This window comes from Enhydra lutris, unplaced genomic scaffold, assembly GCF_002288905.1.
Source record: "Enhydra lutris kenyoni isolate GAN:26980312 unplaced genomic scaffold, ASM228890v2 scaffoldscaffold58, whole genome shotgun sequence".
Classification (NCBI taxonomy): Eukaryota; Metazoa; Chordata; class Mammalia; order Carnivora; family Mustelidae; genus Enhydra; species Enhydra lutris.
Window position 1 is genome coordinate 3,937,792 of NW_019154142.1, and position 17,324 is coordinate 3,955,115.

Below are 17,324 nucleotides of genomic sequence, written 5' to 3' on the forward strand. Positions count from 1 at the left end.
CCTTAATATGACTTATTTCCTATTCTTACAGGGAGAGAAAAGTAAAGATGCACCTTCAGGGGATCCTGCCGGCCTGAAGTTCCCGGAGGGGAATGTTCCAAGGGATTCTTACTGTCACCTTTCCACCAGTCCTAGAGCAATAGAGCACGCCTATCAGTATGGAGGAACGGCCAACAGCCGCCAAGAGTTTGAACACTTAAAAGGAGATTTTGGTGAAAAGTAAAGTAACACACTATCCTTCCAGAAACTTTATGCCATGGCTGGACTTCATACTTATTTGCCACATGCCGTCTTTTTCCTATGATCTTTCCTTTCTGTGGCACTTAATCCTATTATTTTTGTCATCAAAATAAATGCTAAGTAGTACACAATTCTTACTTTCCAATAAATGAACATTCTCTGAGACTTTCTTCCCAAAAGTAAGATGCATAATACAGGATTCTCCTAGGAGTTTGTAGCATTTTTATCAAAAAGAAAAGGCAATCAAAGAAAGGAACATGTGGCACATTTTCAATGACTCATCATCTAACCTTGATACTACCTTCCTTCCGCTATATAAATTGCTTTCAGATAGAAAATGGGGGTGACTCTGAACCACTGGAAGGTTGATAAGGAAAGACACCAAAGACACAAAAACCACTTGTATCTCGGCCAGCCCTCAAGCTATCTGTAAAGCCCAGCCCCTCTTCCCAGTATTCTGCAAATCTCCAGGTTACTTAGCACTTTTGAAGATCTCTTTTTATAGAGTCAGCACCAGATATTCTTACATAGGTCTTTTATCTCTTTCAAATGTCCATAGAGGCGGTGCATTCAATAAGTAACCTCTAATGCCTTCTTATTTGCTATTTGCCTTATTGGGCAAATATTAGGCAGTATCAGTACTTTGTATTCATTGGGAAGAATTTAGAGTTAAATCAAACTAGAAATTAGCCTAATAAATGTATCTTATCTATACGGGCTAGAGCTAAAAGTCTAGAGGTTTTCATTTAATTCCTACACCTTCTGGTGGCTGTTTTTGGCCCGTGATATCTACTGATTAATTTTTCTTGGGAAAGACAAATCAATCTTGTATTTTAGATAGCACACAAATCGTATTGTTTCTAGGCAAACTTCTATATGCACATTAATTACGGACTAGTATTTTGTCCACATGAACAAACCAAATGCGACCATATTTTCAGAGCAAGACGCATTATGATCCTTACGTGAAACAATGCTTCCAAATGTGGAATGTAGCCCTGCTGTATAAATAAGTAGGAAAAGATTTACATTTTTGAGTTAGTCGTGCTTTCCCAATATTCATGAATAATGCTAAGACAGAATTAGAAGTAATGCTGCTTGGGATTCGATAGAATGGCTACTCATTCTTCCTTACATTGTGTTGCTGTTGGAAACTAGAGATCCCCCTCAGTCTGATTTTACAGATAGTAAGCTTTTTCTTTTCATTTACCAGATCTCAGTTCTCCATTCGTCTGAAGACTCGTTCCTCCCATGGGATGATTTTCTATGTCTCAGATCAAGAAGAGAATGACTTCATGACTCTATTCTTAGCCCATGGCCGCTTGGTTTTCATGTTTAATGTTGGCCATAAGAAACTGAAGATTAGAAGCCAAGAGAAATACAATGATGGATTGTGGCATGATGTGAGTTGAAAGCAGAGAATATTATTACCAGCAAATAGATGGTGACATTAATGCCCACTATTGGTCTTTCTAGAAACACCCATTTTAAAATTCTGTTGCCATATGCTCAGAGTTCAATTTTGAGAAATTTTTTTAATTCCTTATTAAAATCTTGAAGCATATTATTTAAAAAGAGATACAGGTTGCATGTAATTTTTAGAGTAATTATTTTCACCAAAGGACCAATAGCAAATATAACCTGAAGTTTAATTTCTAATGATTTTTCACTTGTTTTCCCACTGCCTGTAAGTTTCTAAATTTCAGCAGCAAATGCTGAGTGTTTTATAGGCTAAGCCATAGAAGATACAATGTGAAAAGAAAATCTGTTAGGATGCTAGGATACCACAGGGAGACTATTTAAATATTGAAACAAATCAGTGTTACATAATGGAAAGAGTAAGAAATGTAAGATGTATTAATCACCATAAATTTAGGAGAGGAAGAAACCAAGTGGGCTGACCAGCTGTGAAGAGTTTCATTGAGAACCTGCTAAATACATATAAGCTGAATTCAGAAATTAAGCCTGTAACTTTAAATCAAGCTTTAAAGGAAAAAACAAACTCTTGATCTTCAGAGAGAGGGTCAGCTTTTTAAAGAACTTCTGCAGATCTCCCACAGTACCGCAATAGCAAAGTCTGGAGAAGAGGCAACAGAGCCTTCTGCCAAAGCTTGGGATGCACTTGACATGTGCTATCGTCCTTCTCTCCATCCAGGTGATATTTATTCGGGAAAAGAGCAGTGGCCGACTGATCATTGATGGCCTTCGAGTCCTAGAAGAGAGTCTTCCTCCTACAGGAGCTGCCTGGAACATCAAGGGTCCTATTTATTTGGGAGGTGTGGCTCCTGGAAGGGCTGTGAAAAATGTTCAGGTAAGCCAGACATGACCAGGACAAGCCCTGACTTTTAGAGCCAACAGATTATTTAATCCAGGACCTCATTTTACCACCAGCAAACTGGCAAGAGGAGAACTGTAGTTTCACTGGATATAGGCTACCAAAGTGAGTTTTGTCCCTGGACATGTCTGTCCGCCCTCTGGCATTACAAAGTCAAGAGTGGTCTTTTGACTCTGACGGAGAAGTGAGATGAAACAATTTCAGAGGTTTAAACTGTCATGAGAAGTTATGTCTCAAGTAGATGCTTAATTGTTCAGCAAGTACACATGTATTAGTGTAAAAAATTTAAAAAGAAAAGAAGTAAAAAATGTCATTCCATTATGTATCATTGAGTGACAAAAAACTTTGGGGCCATCCTGTAGACTATGATTTCATATTTGTTTCCTAGACACACACACACACACAAACACACACACACACATGTGTAAATGGGCAAAGAAGTATGGTTATTCCTGGGCGGGGGGGGTGGTTATAGTAAAAAGCATGTAATTTCTGTACTTTAAAAGTTAATAATATTGCATCTTTACAAAAATAGTTAGCAATAAAGGGAATGTATCTTTCTTAATATATAGATTTGACTTCAGCACGAAAAAATAGATGCATTTCTAAGATTCACTAATATATGTAGATAAAGGAATAAAGGGGGGGCTCATGTTATATTGAGATTTTAGGCAAGTAGCCCCAATTTCATGACAGCTCCTTTAAAAGAAAGGTTTCCAAAGCAGTGTGAAATCAGTTGTCCAAAGAGGCCCAAGTTTCATGTCTTGAGATATGATAAATTCTCGACCACAAGATCAGGTAATGCAGCTAGAAATGCAAACTTTCTGCTGTTTAGTTAACTATGGTAGATTTAACAATTAAGAACTTTGCTAGCCCTCATCAACATTAGCTGATTTGGGGCCACCTGTCATTCTTGAAGGAAAACAGAGGAGGATAGTTCTAATATTTAATTTCAGAACCATAGCTGCAACTTATTTGTCACAGTGTATGTAGAAATGTTCATAGCTAATGACTGCAGGCTGACACTATCAAATACAAAATCCCAACTTCAAAGAACTCATCATTAAAGAAGCAACTACCTGGAAAATGACTGACCCTTCAGGCAGCTAAGATAAATAAGACAGCGGGCTGCTTCTTTTCTCCCAGGACGTAATCCCTTCATTTTGTTTCCCTTTGGTGCACACCTGCGCATGTTAAGAAAATGACTTTTAAGAAATGTCTTCTTCCCTCAGATCAACTCGGTCTACAGTTTCAGTGGCTGCCTCGGCAACCTTCAGCTCAATGGGGCCTCCATCGCCTCTGCTTCTCAGACGTTCAGCGTGACCCCTTGTTTTGAAGGTCCTATGGAAACAGGGACCTACTTTTCAACAGAAGGAGGATACGTAGTTCTAGGTAACATGACTTCTGCACAAAACATGAATCACGAAATACTTCTTTCCTGGAGTGTGGCTGGGGAAATTTGGCTCAGGGTTAAAACTTCAGAATACCAAATTCACTCAGCCCTAGGAAACGGCTTCTTTCCTCCAGGATCCCCTTTGTTGCCTCCTGCCACACCCAGGGAGACAGGCTCCCCTGTCCCTGTTCGCTTTCCCTGTCCAGAGCTTCTCCACAGCCGCCACACCTCTGACGTAGATGTAGCCCATCTTGACCCTTTTAGGATTTCCCGTGCTGCTCTGTGCTCTAATCTGTGTCAGGGAGGCTCTAATCAGAGCAGGGTGGCTCTCGTCTTTCTCTGCCCCCTCTTAGCGTGACCCATTGTCCCTACCAAAGCAAGTCCCACTTCCTCCCTTTGCTCTGCAACCCCATCCTTCAGAAATTTTATTTCTGGATTTGTATTCTCCGTAGCTATTATTCTCTCATCCAATCAACCAAATTTTTATGGTATATCTCTGGCATGTGAGCCCCTATGCCAAGTGATGGAACATAGTAGCTCTAAATATAAGTACATAAAGTCCTATCAGTCTATAATCAATCACCATCCAAGCCGTTCCAACACATACTCTACAGAGCAATTATTAGGTATGAGGAGGTCACTGGGATCGGTACCCCGAACATTCCCTGAATAAAGACATGACGATGCAGCCACGTGTAGCTTCCTAAACGTCCCCACGTCCAAGAGAATACCAGAGGTCATCTTTCCTCTCTCTGTCTTGCTCATGATTGTACTTTCCTTTCTCCTCCTTGATCCACAATAAAGCACCAACACTCATATTTCTCAGCCTTTCATTGGATCTCAGTGATAAGAACTCAAAGGCTTGGACAGCTTGAAATGCATAGCAACCTGCCCAATTGACGTTCTCCCTTACCATTAACTAATAACAGGAAAAATTAAAAAGTGATTTATAAGGAGACATGTCGAGTGAATATTATTAAGATGCCCAGGTTTACAACACGTCTCCTGGAGTGAGCACCACTATCCTTAATAAGAATTCATTTTCTCACATCACGGCACTAGCAGCTCCTAACTGCTTCTGCTACCCTCACTTTTTCTTTCCTCTGAAATGCTCTGCAGTGCTGGCACCAGTGATCTTTATTATTAAGACTTATTTTAAAATACAGGTCTTATTTGAAAATAAGGCTTATCTTAAAATACAGCTCCCTTGCTCAGTGACTGCAAAATAAAGTCTACCTTCCATACTTGAGGACGAGTGCCCTTCCCCTGTGGCCTTCCTCCCTCGCCTGGTCTCCCTTTACCCTGGCAGGGGACACTGGCATCCATGGTGCTCTCCAAATGTCCTGACCTCTGCACTAGTGTTCATACTATTTCCTGTGCCCAGGCTGCTCTTTTCTCCTCCTTACTTGTGAAAGATTAAATCGTCCTGCTGGTTGGAATCAGTTTCTCCTCGCCTGAGAAGAGACACCATGGTGTCTTTTCCCCATGCTGTCCCCACGCCACGGAGTGGCATACTAGTTATCTCTGGCCCCCTCAGAGCTTTCCACAGTGTGTTTGACACGGGAAATGCCACTTGCTACTTATCTATTGAAAAAGGTGTCAAACTTTCAAAAAACATATAAAAATGTATAATTACAAAATCACACCATGGTTACAAAATTGAGGCTGCTGCTCTTAAGAGCTAACATTTCTCTCCCCAGATGAGTCTTTCAATATTGGACTGAAGTTTGAGATTGCCTTTGAAGTCCGTCCCAGAAGCAGTTCTGGAACCCTTGTTCATGGCCACAGTGTCAATGGAGAGTACCTAAATGTTCACATGAAGAAGGGGCAGGTAATGGGTTAAAAACTGTTTTAACAGTCTGTCTTCTCTGACCTTGAATTCTAAGTCTGAAGCATTTTTATTTCACAGAATTAGTCCATCAGTCTTTCCTAACCGGTGGGGGGCGAGGTGGGGGTAGAATCACGAGGAAGCTACACATGAAATTTAAATGCAGACAGTACTTAGATTCAGATTCATATGCTGGGAATTGATTTGATTAGAGCAAAGGGCAGTGAAAATGTGGCAAAACCTAAAAAAAAAAAAAATCAATAACAATGGAATTAAAAGGTTTTAATAAAAGAATTGGGAGAAAACATTTTTACAACAAATGAAAGCAGCAAACATATCCAGCTATCAGAATGAACAAACACTAAAGTATCTGCCTTTCTATCTATAATATATTTGCATACCAGGTATATATATGTGTATGCATATATGTGTATATATGTACATAAGTGCATATATACATATATATTACTTTCAATTGCTAGAAATCAAAAAATTGTTATAATTAAGCAGCACTTTCATCCTGAAAAAGTATGACCAAGGAATAGTCATGAAAATGTTCAACTAAATATTAAGGAGAAAACAGCATATTTTCATTATTGTCCCTAACTGATTTTTATTTGAGTTCTGATACTCTTAAACTATATAACGATATCGTGCTTACTGTGTGTCAAGTACTATTCTAATTATGGATGAGCTCCATTAGCCCCCCAGCGACTGTGACCCCAGGTAGGTGTCACAAGTGAGAAAACAGGCAGTGAGGTGATGGGGCACTGGGACGGGAACCCAGGCAGTCTGGCCGCACGGTCCGCACCCTCCACCGCTACCTTAACCAGCTTTGTAGAACACATTCAATCTGTAAAAATTGAAGGAAAGCCTTTTATTATCTTGTTGTTCCTCTCCCCCAGCTTTTCTCCTGTTACTCTTCTGTCCTCTCGCCTAGGAACCATTTACTGTCTATAGCCTACCAAAGAGTGACCCCTTGCGTTCACATTGCAAAGCTAATCATTTGCAGATGTTAAAGCATTGCTCCTCTGGGGTGAATTTAAGAAATCCAGTTTTATCTCTATGAGGAAAAGTGAAACTATATAACGTATCCTGTCTCTTGCAGGTCATAGTGAAAGTCAACAATGGCATCAGGGACTTTTCCACCTCAGTGACACCCAAGCAGAGTCTCTGTGATGGCAGATGGCACAGAATTACAGGTGAGAAAAAAGAGTGTCCTGGGCTCCTTTTATAGAGTGAGCCTCCATTCCAAATGTGGAATGATGGCTCGGAAGAACTCAGACTCTAACTGACACGATAAAATAGGGGATGGACGACAGTCTACAAGTGGCCAAGAAAAGAGAATCAAATATTACTGTATATATCGAATCCACATGTGATTTGAAAATTGTCTTTGGGGGCTTTCTTAATAATGTATAATTTATGAAGAAAAAAATAGAGTATCCTAAACATTCTCCCTTCCAAAGGAAACTATTACAGGGATTGCTTGACTGGACATTGACATTTTCAATGATACAGAACTGTGAGGTTTATTCTGGAATAAATAAAAGCCATCACTGTTATAAATTAGTCTCTTTCATGTGAAAATTAATCACTCCAGTGTCATTATGACCAGTCTTTTCCTGGTATTTCAGTTATTAGAGATTCCAATGTGGTTCAGTTGGATGTAGACTCTGAAGTGAACCATGTGGTTGGACCCCTGAATCCGAAACCAGTAGATCACAGGGAGCCTGTATTCGTTGGAGGAGTTCCAGGTAAGAGTTCTTTAAAAGGGACATGATTCCAATTCCAAAAAAGAGTAAGTTCTTATCATTGTTATTATAGTACTAAGAATGGAGCCGTGTGTCTTCATAATTCACCTAATAACTCAAAGGATTTTATATACAACGTCCTTTCATAAGAAAAAAGTATACTGGTGGTTATGACTCCTTATCCAAGGATCAAAACAAAGTAACACATCGCTACACTTCAGTCTCCTCCCTGGTAGATACTACTCTCCCTTTGCCAAATATGCTTATTTTTTTTCTCTCTTCCTTTTGTATGTCCTCACGTTCACATAATGAACATACACACTCTATTTTTTTCTCTTACACAAAGAAAACTCAGTTGCTAATACTGCTCTCAGATCTGAGAATCTTGGAGGACTAAAAGTTTGCTGATAATTACTCCCCTTCCTTACTAAGACAGAAGAGAATCCACAGTTCTCCCTGTCCAGGATTAGTCTGAATTGTGAAAACAGCTGCAGACCGTAAGTTGTTTTGTTCCGAAGTAGTGACCATCCCCAAGAGAGGTTCCCATCTGCCATCCTGCAAACGTCATCAGTAACATTCCCGCTGTCATCTGCCAAGAATGGTGTGTAATCCAGGGTGGTGACAGAAGGACTCTTATGGACCCCCGCAATTGTTTTAACCCTCTGGAGCAGGAACCATGACCTATGCTGAAAGTGTTTGTTGCACACATTTCACTAACTTGGAAAAATGGAATGTTAAAGCTAGAGAGAGAGAGATAAGAAGGAGAAAACCAAGCTTTTACATCTGGAATTTGACAGTGATTTTAAGGAAAAACCTTGCATGATTTTTCCATGTCCTAACTAGATTATTTTAAACTGAGCCATGTAAACGCAAGCAATAAATTAATTAAGAGAGTAAGAAGAAAGAGAGAGAGAGAAAGAACAGATCAAATTAAGCACCTGACCTTGGGTATGCACAAAATCGTAGGAATTGAGCATTCCTCTTAACATGAATTTTTCAAATACTAGTATTGACAATAATAGTAACTCCCTGATGAAATACTTGAGACCATCCTCTTCTTTACTTCTGCTGTCCACACCCATCTCCACCCCCCAGTCCTCTCCTCCCACTCCTGGCCTCAGTTCTGAAAGGGATTCTGGTGAAAGCCACCACTGTACTTTCCGCAGTGGGGGAGAGGAGTCAGTTCTTATATTTCTGTACACTGCTTTCTTCCTGGAAACCACAACATGATTTAAAGTATTCCACGGGTTCCCAAGAGCACACAAGATCAAATTCAGCAAGGTCCTTGATCATCTGGCCCTTCCTCACCCCTGCCTCTGGGGTCTCCCCACACTTTCTGGGACTTACAGTTCTCTTAATGTTCGATGCCCTCCTTGCTCGAGGGCTTTAAATCGCATGTGGAGCCTCAATTTCTGGGAAAATGTTCTTGATTTCCTCCCCTTGTATACATTTTGAGGAATAGCTTCTTCCACTCTTCTCCCAGTTCAACTCCTTACTGATCTTTAGGACACAGCTCAGACCTCTACTGACCCACACATGCCCATTTCTCCCTAGAATGTGCTACGTTTGCCTAGCCCTCTTGTGACACTTACCACAGGATTTCATGGAAGTTAAATAGTCCACTCCTTGCTCCCCTGTAACATGACTTCATTCAACACAAAACAAACATTTATGGTCTATTGCGTACTGTGCTAGGCTCTGAGAGAGGGACAAACCAAGCATGGCCCTCCTTCATGGAACTTAAACGTCTTTCTTCTTTACTTTGCACGAAAGCACTATATCATTCAAACAAATATTTGTCTCCAATTTTTGTTTTTAGAGTCCTGTCCCAGCATTACTCACTGCCATCATCTCCCACTGTAAGAGTTGCTAAGTGCCACAGACTAGGTGGGCAAGGTGTACCTTAAGCCGAGTTTAGCCTGCCTGAGACATATAATGAACAGCAAATTGTAGCTAATGAGCCAGCCCACAGGAACTAGTGGGCTGGGGGAGCTAACCACTGCACCATTACAGCTTTTTTTTTTTTTCTTTTTATTATTTGTCAGAGAGAGAGAGGGAGAGAGAGCAAGCACAGGCAGACAGAATGGCAGGCAGAGGCAGAGGGAGAAGCAGGCTCCCTGATGAGCAAGGAGCCCGATGTGGGACTCGATCCCAGGACGCTGGGATCATGACCTGAGCCGAAGGCAGCTGCTTAACCAACTGAGCCACCCAGGCGTCCCACCATTACAGCTTTTAATTCCATCTAGGAACCATGCCAGTGAGCCTAGAACAAAAGCAATTATAATGTAAGCTGAATGTCATTAATTACATCATTTTGAGCTGTTCAACATTAATTCCACTAAAATCACATCAGAAACTGAGGCATGAAAAAGAATAACTAAAGGAAATTAGTCATAAATAAGCCTCACTGAATTCCCTCAGAATCTCAATCAGTTCTCTTATATCACACAGGACCCTCATGATACTATCCTGATACTATTTCTATCAATAAAAACTGAATGCATTTAATGAACTATATTCCCCAAAAGTCAATATTACTGTGTAATTTAGAAATCAAAAAATAATTTAAGATAATGTAGTTCACACATACATACAGATCTGATCATTCCTCTACTGAAAACCTTGGATTATTCTGTATATAGTCAAGCTTTCGACCTGAGGAATGTTTGCTCTTAAAATCATCTGTTGATTTTATTAATCAGTTACTTAGGGTTCCGGGACACTTTATTGTCAGTACCTACAATAAATTGTGTGGTGAATTATGAAGACCATAATTTCTATATGAATTATTTCCTCTAGATGATGTTCCCCGTGAACCACAGGGTAGTAAGCTTGAACAGAATCAAAATCCATGTTCTAAAACTAGTTTCCAAAATGGGCGAAAGAAATAAATATTTCTGCCCCTTATACTCTTTCCCGTTCACGCATTTTTATTCTGATGATGAAATACACTGAGCAGCTCGAAGAATATATATAGTCTAATCTAGAGACAAAGGGAAGTGATCTCTCAGCCCCTTCCAAATCTAAAACTTTCTAATTATCATTCTCCATATGAAATGCGATTTCCATGATTTATTTTCAGTACAAGCTTCTGCATAGTCTTAATCTACGCTGCTTAGGAAACTTATTACAGCTGCTTAATGATATTTAATTTGCTGTCCTGTTTTATGTTCCTTCCTGAGTTAGTGATTTCTAAGTGTTTTCCATCTTTTATCTGCTACTGCTCACATAGCTGTTTGTACATAATAATAAGCTTTGACTAAGTGGATTTTAATTCCATGATATTTCTAAGCTCTCTAAATTGCTTTAAATTATATTGCTTCTATCATCCAACACATTTAATTGTATCTGTACAATTAATAAGCGTAAGGTTTCTTCTAGATCTCTAAGATAAGGGGAGAAAGTTCCCCTGGCATACTACAGGACACCCCTGCCCATGAAAAGACTAGACCAGTTATCATTATCCTATTTATAGATCTTTTCTTAAGATTTTACTTATTTATTTGACTCAGGGAGAGAGATCACAAGTAGACAGAGAGGTAGGCAGCAGAGCGGGGAAGCAGGCTCCTTGCTGAGCAGAGAGCCCGATGTGGGGTTCAATCCCAGGACCCTGAGACCATGTTCTGAGCTGAAAGTAGAGGCTTAACCCCTCTGAGCCACCCAAGCACCTCCTATTTATAGTTCTTAAATCCTGAGCTCAGAAAAATTAAAATTTAGCTTATGTGAATTCATTATTTTCTCATTATATTTCATGAGCTTGGCAAAAGTGTGGAGGCTTAAGGGTGAAGGGTAATGATACAAATTAAACAGAAACATTAACCAAGTCTAAAAATAGTGTAGAAGCCTAAATCCCTTCCCCTTTTCTCAGTAAATCACCCAAAATAAGTGAGAACCAGGCAAAGTTAACTCTAAAAAGCATCAGCATAGGTAGGTCCTGAAATTACTTCAGAAGCAGATAAAGTTCCTGAGAAAATGTTCCATTTTGACATGTAAATCATCTTGATGATGTGAGCGTTGTTACGCATATATTTGCCAGAGTAATATTTGGGCTTGGAAGGGCTCACCTGCAATCTTTGTTTTCATTTCTTCCCTTTTCCAGAGTCTCTACTGACACCACGCCTGGCCCCTGGCAGACCCTTCACAGGATGCATCCGTCACTTCGTGATTGACGGGCGCCCCGTGAGCTTCAGCAAAGCAGCCCTGGTCAGCGGCGCTGTGAGCATCAACTCCTGTCCCACGGCCTGACACAGCAGAGCAAAGCTGCCCCGTACAAAGTTCTTTAGAGCACTGAAAGAAACGCAAAGCCAGCCAGGAGGAACAGCAACTCTTCCTCCCAGTGGGAGCCTTCATCTAGTTGAGCAGGACTTAATAAATGAATCACCAGGGAATGGAGGTTTATTATTTCTCATTTGGATTCTTACCTTGGATCCAAGGTGTCTGCCGTGAACAACAATCAAAGGAGTGTCACACTTACTTGCATTGTATTATTTCCTGCTGGTGAAATTACTGTTCCCGTTTCTAATAAAATAGAAGGGATTCTAAATAAACACTGGCACACATTTGCAAGTATGGCTAGATTCTCAGATTCATCTTTCTTTCAGGGATGATACTTTGAACTGAATTACACCAAAATATCTGAGGTGTATTTTCTTAATCCTGAAAACATTTACTAATTTACATAAAATCTGGAATTAGATGGTAGCTTTGCTTTTAGTACTTTGGTTTGATCTAACAGCGTAACAAGAATATTTTAGGTTTATAGCAGTTACAAGGTTTAATAAAGTAAATTTCTAACACATCATTAGAAAAATGGAAGCATAACTTAACTGTTTCTAGAGGAGAAAAAAGGACACTTTTTTCCCCCTTCTTTCTTTAAAAGAAAAAGAAAACGGCATGAGGGGAAGTTCCTGTAAGATATTATTACTGTGTGTTCTATAAGAAACATTGAGGACATTATAGCAAAGAAAGTAGGACATAATCATAAAATTCTATTTAAAAGTATAAAAGTCCTTCTATTAAAAGTTTTTCCCCCACATATCTACAACACAACTAGTATTTTCTAATTTTATGATTTTTTTAGGTGTCTATATTCATAAAGTCTGGAAAAAAATAAGCTTGAATAGCTGGTGTGATATTTAAACACAGAAACTGAAATAAAAGAATTCTACATGAAAAGATAATCAATATTGAAGACAGAAGGAGATAAAATAGGCCCTCACAGCAATAGGATTAAGGATATGTAAAAGGAATAAATTTGGGGGCAAGGGAAGGGGGCATAAAATATTTTGAAGAATTACTAAGGGAATAAAATAATCTTTGACCTTGGGGAAAAACATATATGTAAGTTACTGTATAAGATAGATGATAGATACACATCTATTCCCCTGCTACCCTCCTGTCTCAAGTACATTAATAATAAAGTTGAAGATATCAATGAAAATAGCTAATATCAATTCATAGAGGAGTTACTGCATTCTAAACTCCATGATAAGTTCATGTTGATTTGATCGTTACATTAATCCTATGAGGTGGCATTTGCAGATGAGAAACCTGAAACTTAGAAAAGTTAGGGATATATTGTCGGCTGTCATTCAGCTAGGCTGAAGAGCCAGGTTTCAAAACAAAGGGCAGCGTGATTATCCCCTTGCTTCCTGCCTCCAGAGAACTATCTGCCAGCTACCAGCTGTTCTCTAAGTCTGGAGTCACAAACCCCAGTGCCTACAGAGCTGGTGAGTTACCATAAAGGAGTAAAGTGGTAGGGTTTGACTGACAAAATTAAGAGGGCACCTGCCAGACCTACCTAAAAAGCCTGCAGTTGTTCAACTGAACTGACTCTCAACCATGAAAGAACACGAGTCTTAAAGGGCCAGAATTCCAACAGAAGCTGGAAATGTGAAATTTGGGGAGTTTGGAATAGCCTGAGTTTTCCATTGGTAACTAATTAAATTAAAGCAACAGCAACCACAATACCAGGCTGACCAAACAAAACCTTCTAAGAGCCGTATGTGACATCGAAACTAACAACTCTGAATCCCAAAAGTCTAGAGCTTTAGCAAGTGTAGACTGACCCAGTGATCAAAACACACTGCACCCTCATAATATTCCCTCTGTCAGACCCAAACAGGAAGAAGTGGTTCTGAAACACCCTACCATTTTCTTTTCCAAAAGATTTTCCAGAAGCATCCTAGAGGGCCACCTAGTTCCTCATTCTCCGCAATAGCACGAAGTAAACAAAAACAGCCCAGCTGCTGACCCTGTCTGGACCGACTCAGTGGTTCCAGCAGGCGTGCACAGGGGCTCACATACACAGACTGAAAACACAAAAATTCTTCTACCTTCTCCACAATTTACAAAGCCACTTTGCAGAGTTCATATTTCACACTCCTGTACTTGGCAAATGAGAACCTACAGAACCACCGACTCATATACCTACAAACCACCACACAATGACCTGAAACTTCGAATTTGCCATTCTTAAGAGCCTGACTCAGCTCTCAGATGGGACTCCATCTTCTTCCAGCTTCAGTCTAGGGAGAGGAAAGTCATATTTTTTTTTCTATTAGTTAAACACAGTGTATCAGGATTTCATATAGAGAAATACGGGTTGGGAGCTCATAGTAATTTTGACCAATTTTGTTTTGTTCCCTGCTAGTTCGGAGCCTTTCAAAATGAAGAGGTTTCCCATGGCCCTAGTTTGAAGGAGGAGCCCTATTTAGGCCCGTATCCTACCTCTTCCTGTCATGACTACAGCTGACTGGACAAGAGGACTGTACTACAGCAACATCCCATTATCTAGTGGTGTGTAAAGATGAATTCAAACAATCAGATTATTTTCTCTTAAAATTCTGAATTGGAAAACATGAAAAGAATCAAGCACTTAGCAGCATCTCCCATTCTGTAGATGGAGGATAATACATCTACCTGCCCGTTGTCTGGTACACACGCCCTCAATTTTCAGCCCAGAGTTTGTGGGGGGGGAATGCATTTCAGAAGATACTAGGATCCATTTGTTCTCTGGGCCCCTACATCCTTGTCTGTAACAGGGTAGTATAGGGTGTCAAGTAGAGTCTTTTCTATTTCCTTAAATCTGTGACTACGCCCCATAGCTGGGGCCATAAAACAGTAAATACATCATATTTGAAGTGTGGAGTCAATCCCTTCTCCTCTAGGACTGACTCAGAGAAACCATTTCAGCATAATCAACAATGTAACATGACAATCCCCCAGTTTGATCCCCCCACACACAGTCTAAAGAGACTAGAAGGACAAAAAATGAGGCACACCCAGAATGTAAACTCCATGAAATTGTGTGGGTTATTCACTGATGTGTTGTAAGAGCAATGGAGTAGCACTTGATACCTAGGTTTATGCTCACTACGTATTCGTTGAGTGAATTTCAGGAAAGCAGAATTTCCACAGAAGTTACCCCTCACCTTATCTCCCAGTGCAATCCCTTGTAAAGTACCAAAGACTCTTGAGGGAAAAAAAAATCTGGTATTCACCCTCCACTAGGGATCCTCTAAGCCCCAGGGATCTCTGATTGCTGAGGATGTAGGGAGGGAAAAAAATGATACAACCCACCAGAGAGACAAGAAGCACTCCCTCAGATCTTTGGTAACCTTCCAAGTCCTGAAAAGTAGAGAAGAAGGTTAGCTACATGGAAAAGGCCACTCAGTTTTTAAACTTCACAACACCAGAGGACATCAACCCCGGAAGACACTGCTAGGGGGCAGAATGGCCCAGGTGGCAGGTTGGGAGGGGTGGTGGTTAGATGAGATTGAGAAATGAAAGCCCGTTATCACCTGCCAAAGCACGGGACAGAAAAGCACACACAAGAGGAAGATAGCATGATGTGACCAGCCGGAAGCAGCGACTGAATCCCTCAAGGAGGTGCTGAGGTGTAGTAATGGCGGCTTCCCAGCACTGAGTGCTTCACCAACCTTGCCAGACCCGTAGTGCCTCTACAGTGAGCCAAATGGGCCACCTCAACAAAATATGCTTTAAAGTGATCACGTCTAAAGATGAATGAGCTGATGTCAACCTGGAAGAAGGTTATGAAGGCATGATGCCCCCAAACCTGCTTATATCCCCTTACAGAAAGCCCAGATCTAGCTCTGTAAGCAGTGTAGGAAGGATTTACTCAAGGCAGAGGCCTTAGAAGAGTAAAGAATTCATATGGTAAGAAACGTACTGGTTTATCCTTTTAATATGTCTTTATGATCTACAGTAATGTCTCTACTTTCATTCCTGATGTCAGTAGTTTGTGTCTTTTTTTCTCGTTTAGAGGAAATTAATTCTGCTTAGAGGCTTATCGATTTTATTGATCTTTTCAAAGTACCAGCTTTTGGTTTCATTAATTTTTCTCTATTATTTATTTTTATTTTATTGATCTATGGTCTTTATTCTTTCTTTCTTACTGCTGGTTTGGGTTTCCTTTGCCCATCTTTTCTGCTTTCTTAGGGTGAAAGTTTAGATCATTCACTTGAGATGTTTCCTCTTTTCTAATGCAAAAATGTAATGTTTTCTAAGCACTATTCATCTCTATGCCATCCATTTTGATGTGTTTCCATTTTCATTCAGCTCAAAATACTCTTCAAAGTTCTCCTGTCATTTCCTCTTTATTCATGGGTTATTTGAAAACGTGTCATTTAGTATTCCAATATTTGGAGATTCTCTGGATCCTTTTCTTAATCCTCCTGTGGAATATATTTGCATACTCTGTATATTTTGCCTATTTTTCAGTTTATTGAGACTTGCTGGCTACAATGTGGTCTATTCTTGGAGTTTTCCATGTGTACTTGAAAAGATGTACCATTTCTGCCATACTATCATTCTTCTACCAGTTGCTGAAAGATGTTGAAATCTCCAACTATAAAATGTGGAGTTGTTTCTTTTCAATTTCATCAGTTTTGATTCATATATTTTGAAGCTCTGCATAAACACTTAAAATTGTTACAACAATGTTAACATTATGAAATGCCTCTCTTTATCCCTGGTAGTAGTCTTTGTTCTAAAATTGCCTTGTCTATTATTAATATAGGCTATTCCAACTTTCTTTTGATTAATGTTTACATGGTATATCTATTTTTACCTTTCATATTTTTAATTTATGTGTTAGTATTTTTCTTTAAATGTTTTTTTTTTAAGACTTTATTTATTTATTTGACAGACAGAGATCACAAGTAGGCAGAGAGGCAGGCAGAGAGAGAGGAGGAAGCAGGCTCCCTGTGGAGCAAAGAGTCTGATGTGGGGCTCAATCCCAGGACCCTGGGATCATAACCCCGAGCCGAAGGCAAAGGCTTTAACCCACTGAGCCACCCAGGCGCCCCTGTGTCTTAGTATTTAAAGTAAGTCCAAGTAGATAGCATCTTCTTTTCTAGCCAATCTGAGAATCTCTCTGCCTACTCATTGAAATATTTAGACCTTTTGTAATTAATGTAAATATCAATATAATTTAGCTTAATTCATTATCTTTGTTCCCTTTTTCCCCTTTTCCTGCCTTCTTTAGGATTGAGTGATATTTATTCCATTTTATCTCCACTATTTGGTATTAGCTCTCTGTTATCGTTTGTTTTTAGAGATAACTCTAAAGTTTACAATTTATTGGGATTCAGGTCAGTTAAGCATCTGCCTTTGGCTCAGGTCATGATCCCAGAGTTCTGGGATCGAGCCCCACATTAGGCTCCTTGCACTTTGAGAAGCCAGATTCTCCTTGTCCCTCTCCCTCTGCCTGCTGCTCTCCCTGCTTGTGCTCTCTCACATATGTGTTCCCGC

The 17,324-nt window shown here is 39.9% G+C and overlaps 1 protein-coding gene across 2 annotated transcripts in view; it reads left to right on the forward strand.

The window, feature by feature from the left end:
* Window positions 1-12,119, forward strand: part of LOC111158255 (laminin subunit alpha 4) — a 145,199-nt gene extending 133,080 nt beyond the window's left edge. For both annotated transcript variants that reach the window (XM_022520164.1, XM_022520165.1), the window contains exons 31-38: window positions 32-219; window positions 1,454-1,643; window positions 2,396-2,551; window positions 3,808-3,967; window positions 5,669-5,799; window positions 6,905-6,998; window positions 7,434-7,553; window positions 11,650-12,119. In XM_022520164.1, coding sequence (XP_022375872.1) covers window positions 32-219; window positions 1,454-1,643; window positions 2,396-2,551; window positions 3,808-3,967; window positions 5,669-5,799; window positions 6,905-6,998; window positions 7,434-7,553; window positions 11,650-11,795 — 1,185 coding nt within the window. In that variant the 3' untranslated portion in view covers window positions 11,796-12,119. The remainder of the gene's footprint in view (window positions 1-31; window positions 220-1,453; window positions 1,644-2,395; window positions 2,552-3,807; window positions 3,968-5,668; window positions 5,800-6,904; window positions 6,999-7,433; window positions 7,554-11,649) is intronic.
* Window positions 12,120-17,324: the final 5,205 nt, after the last annotated feature.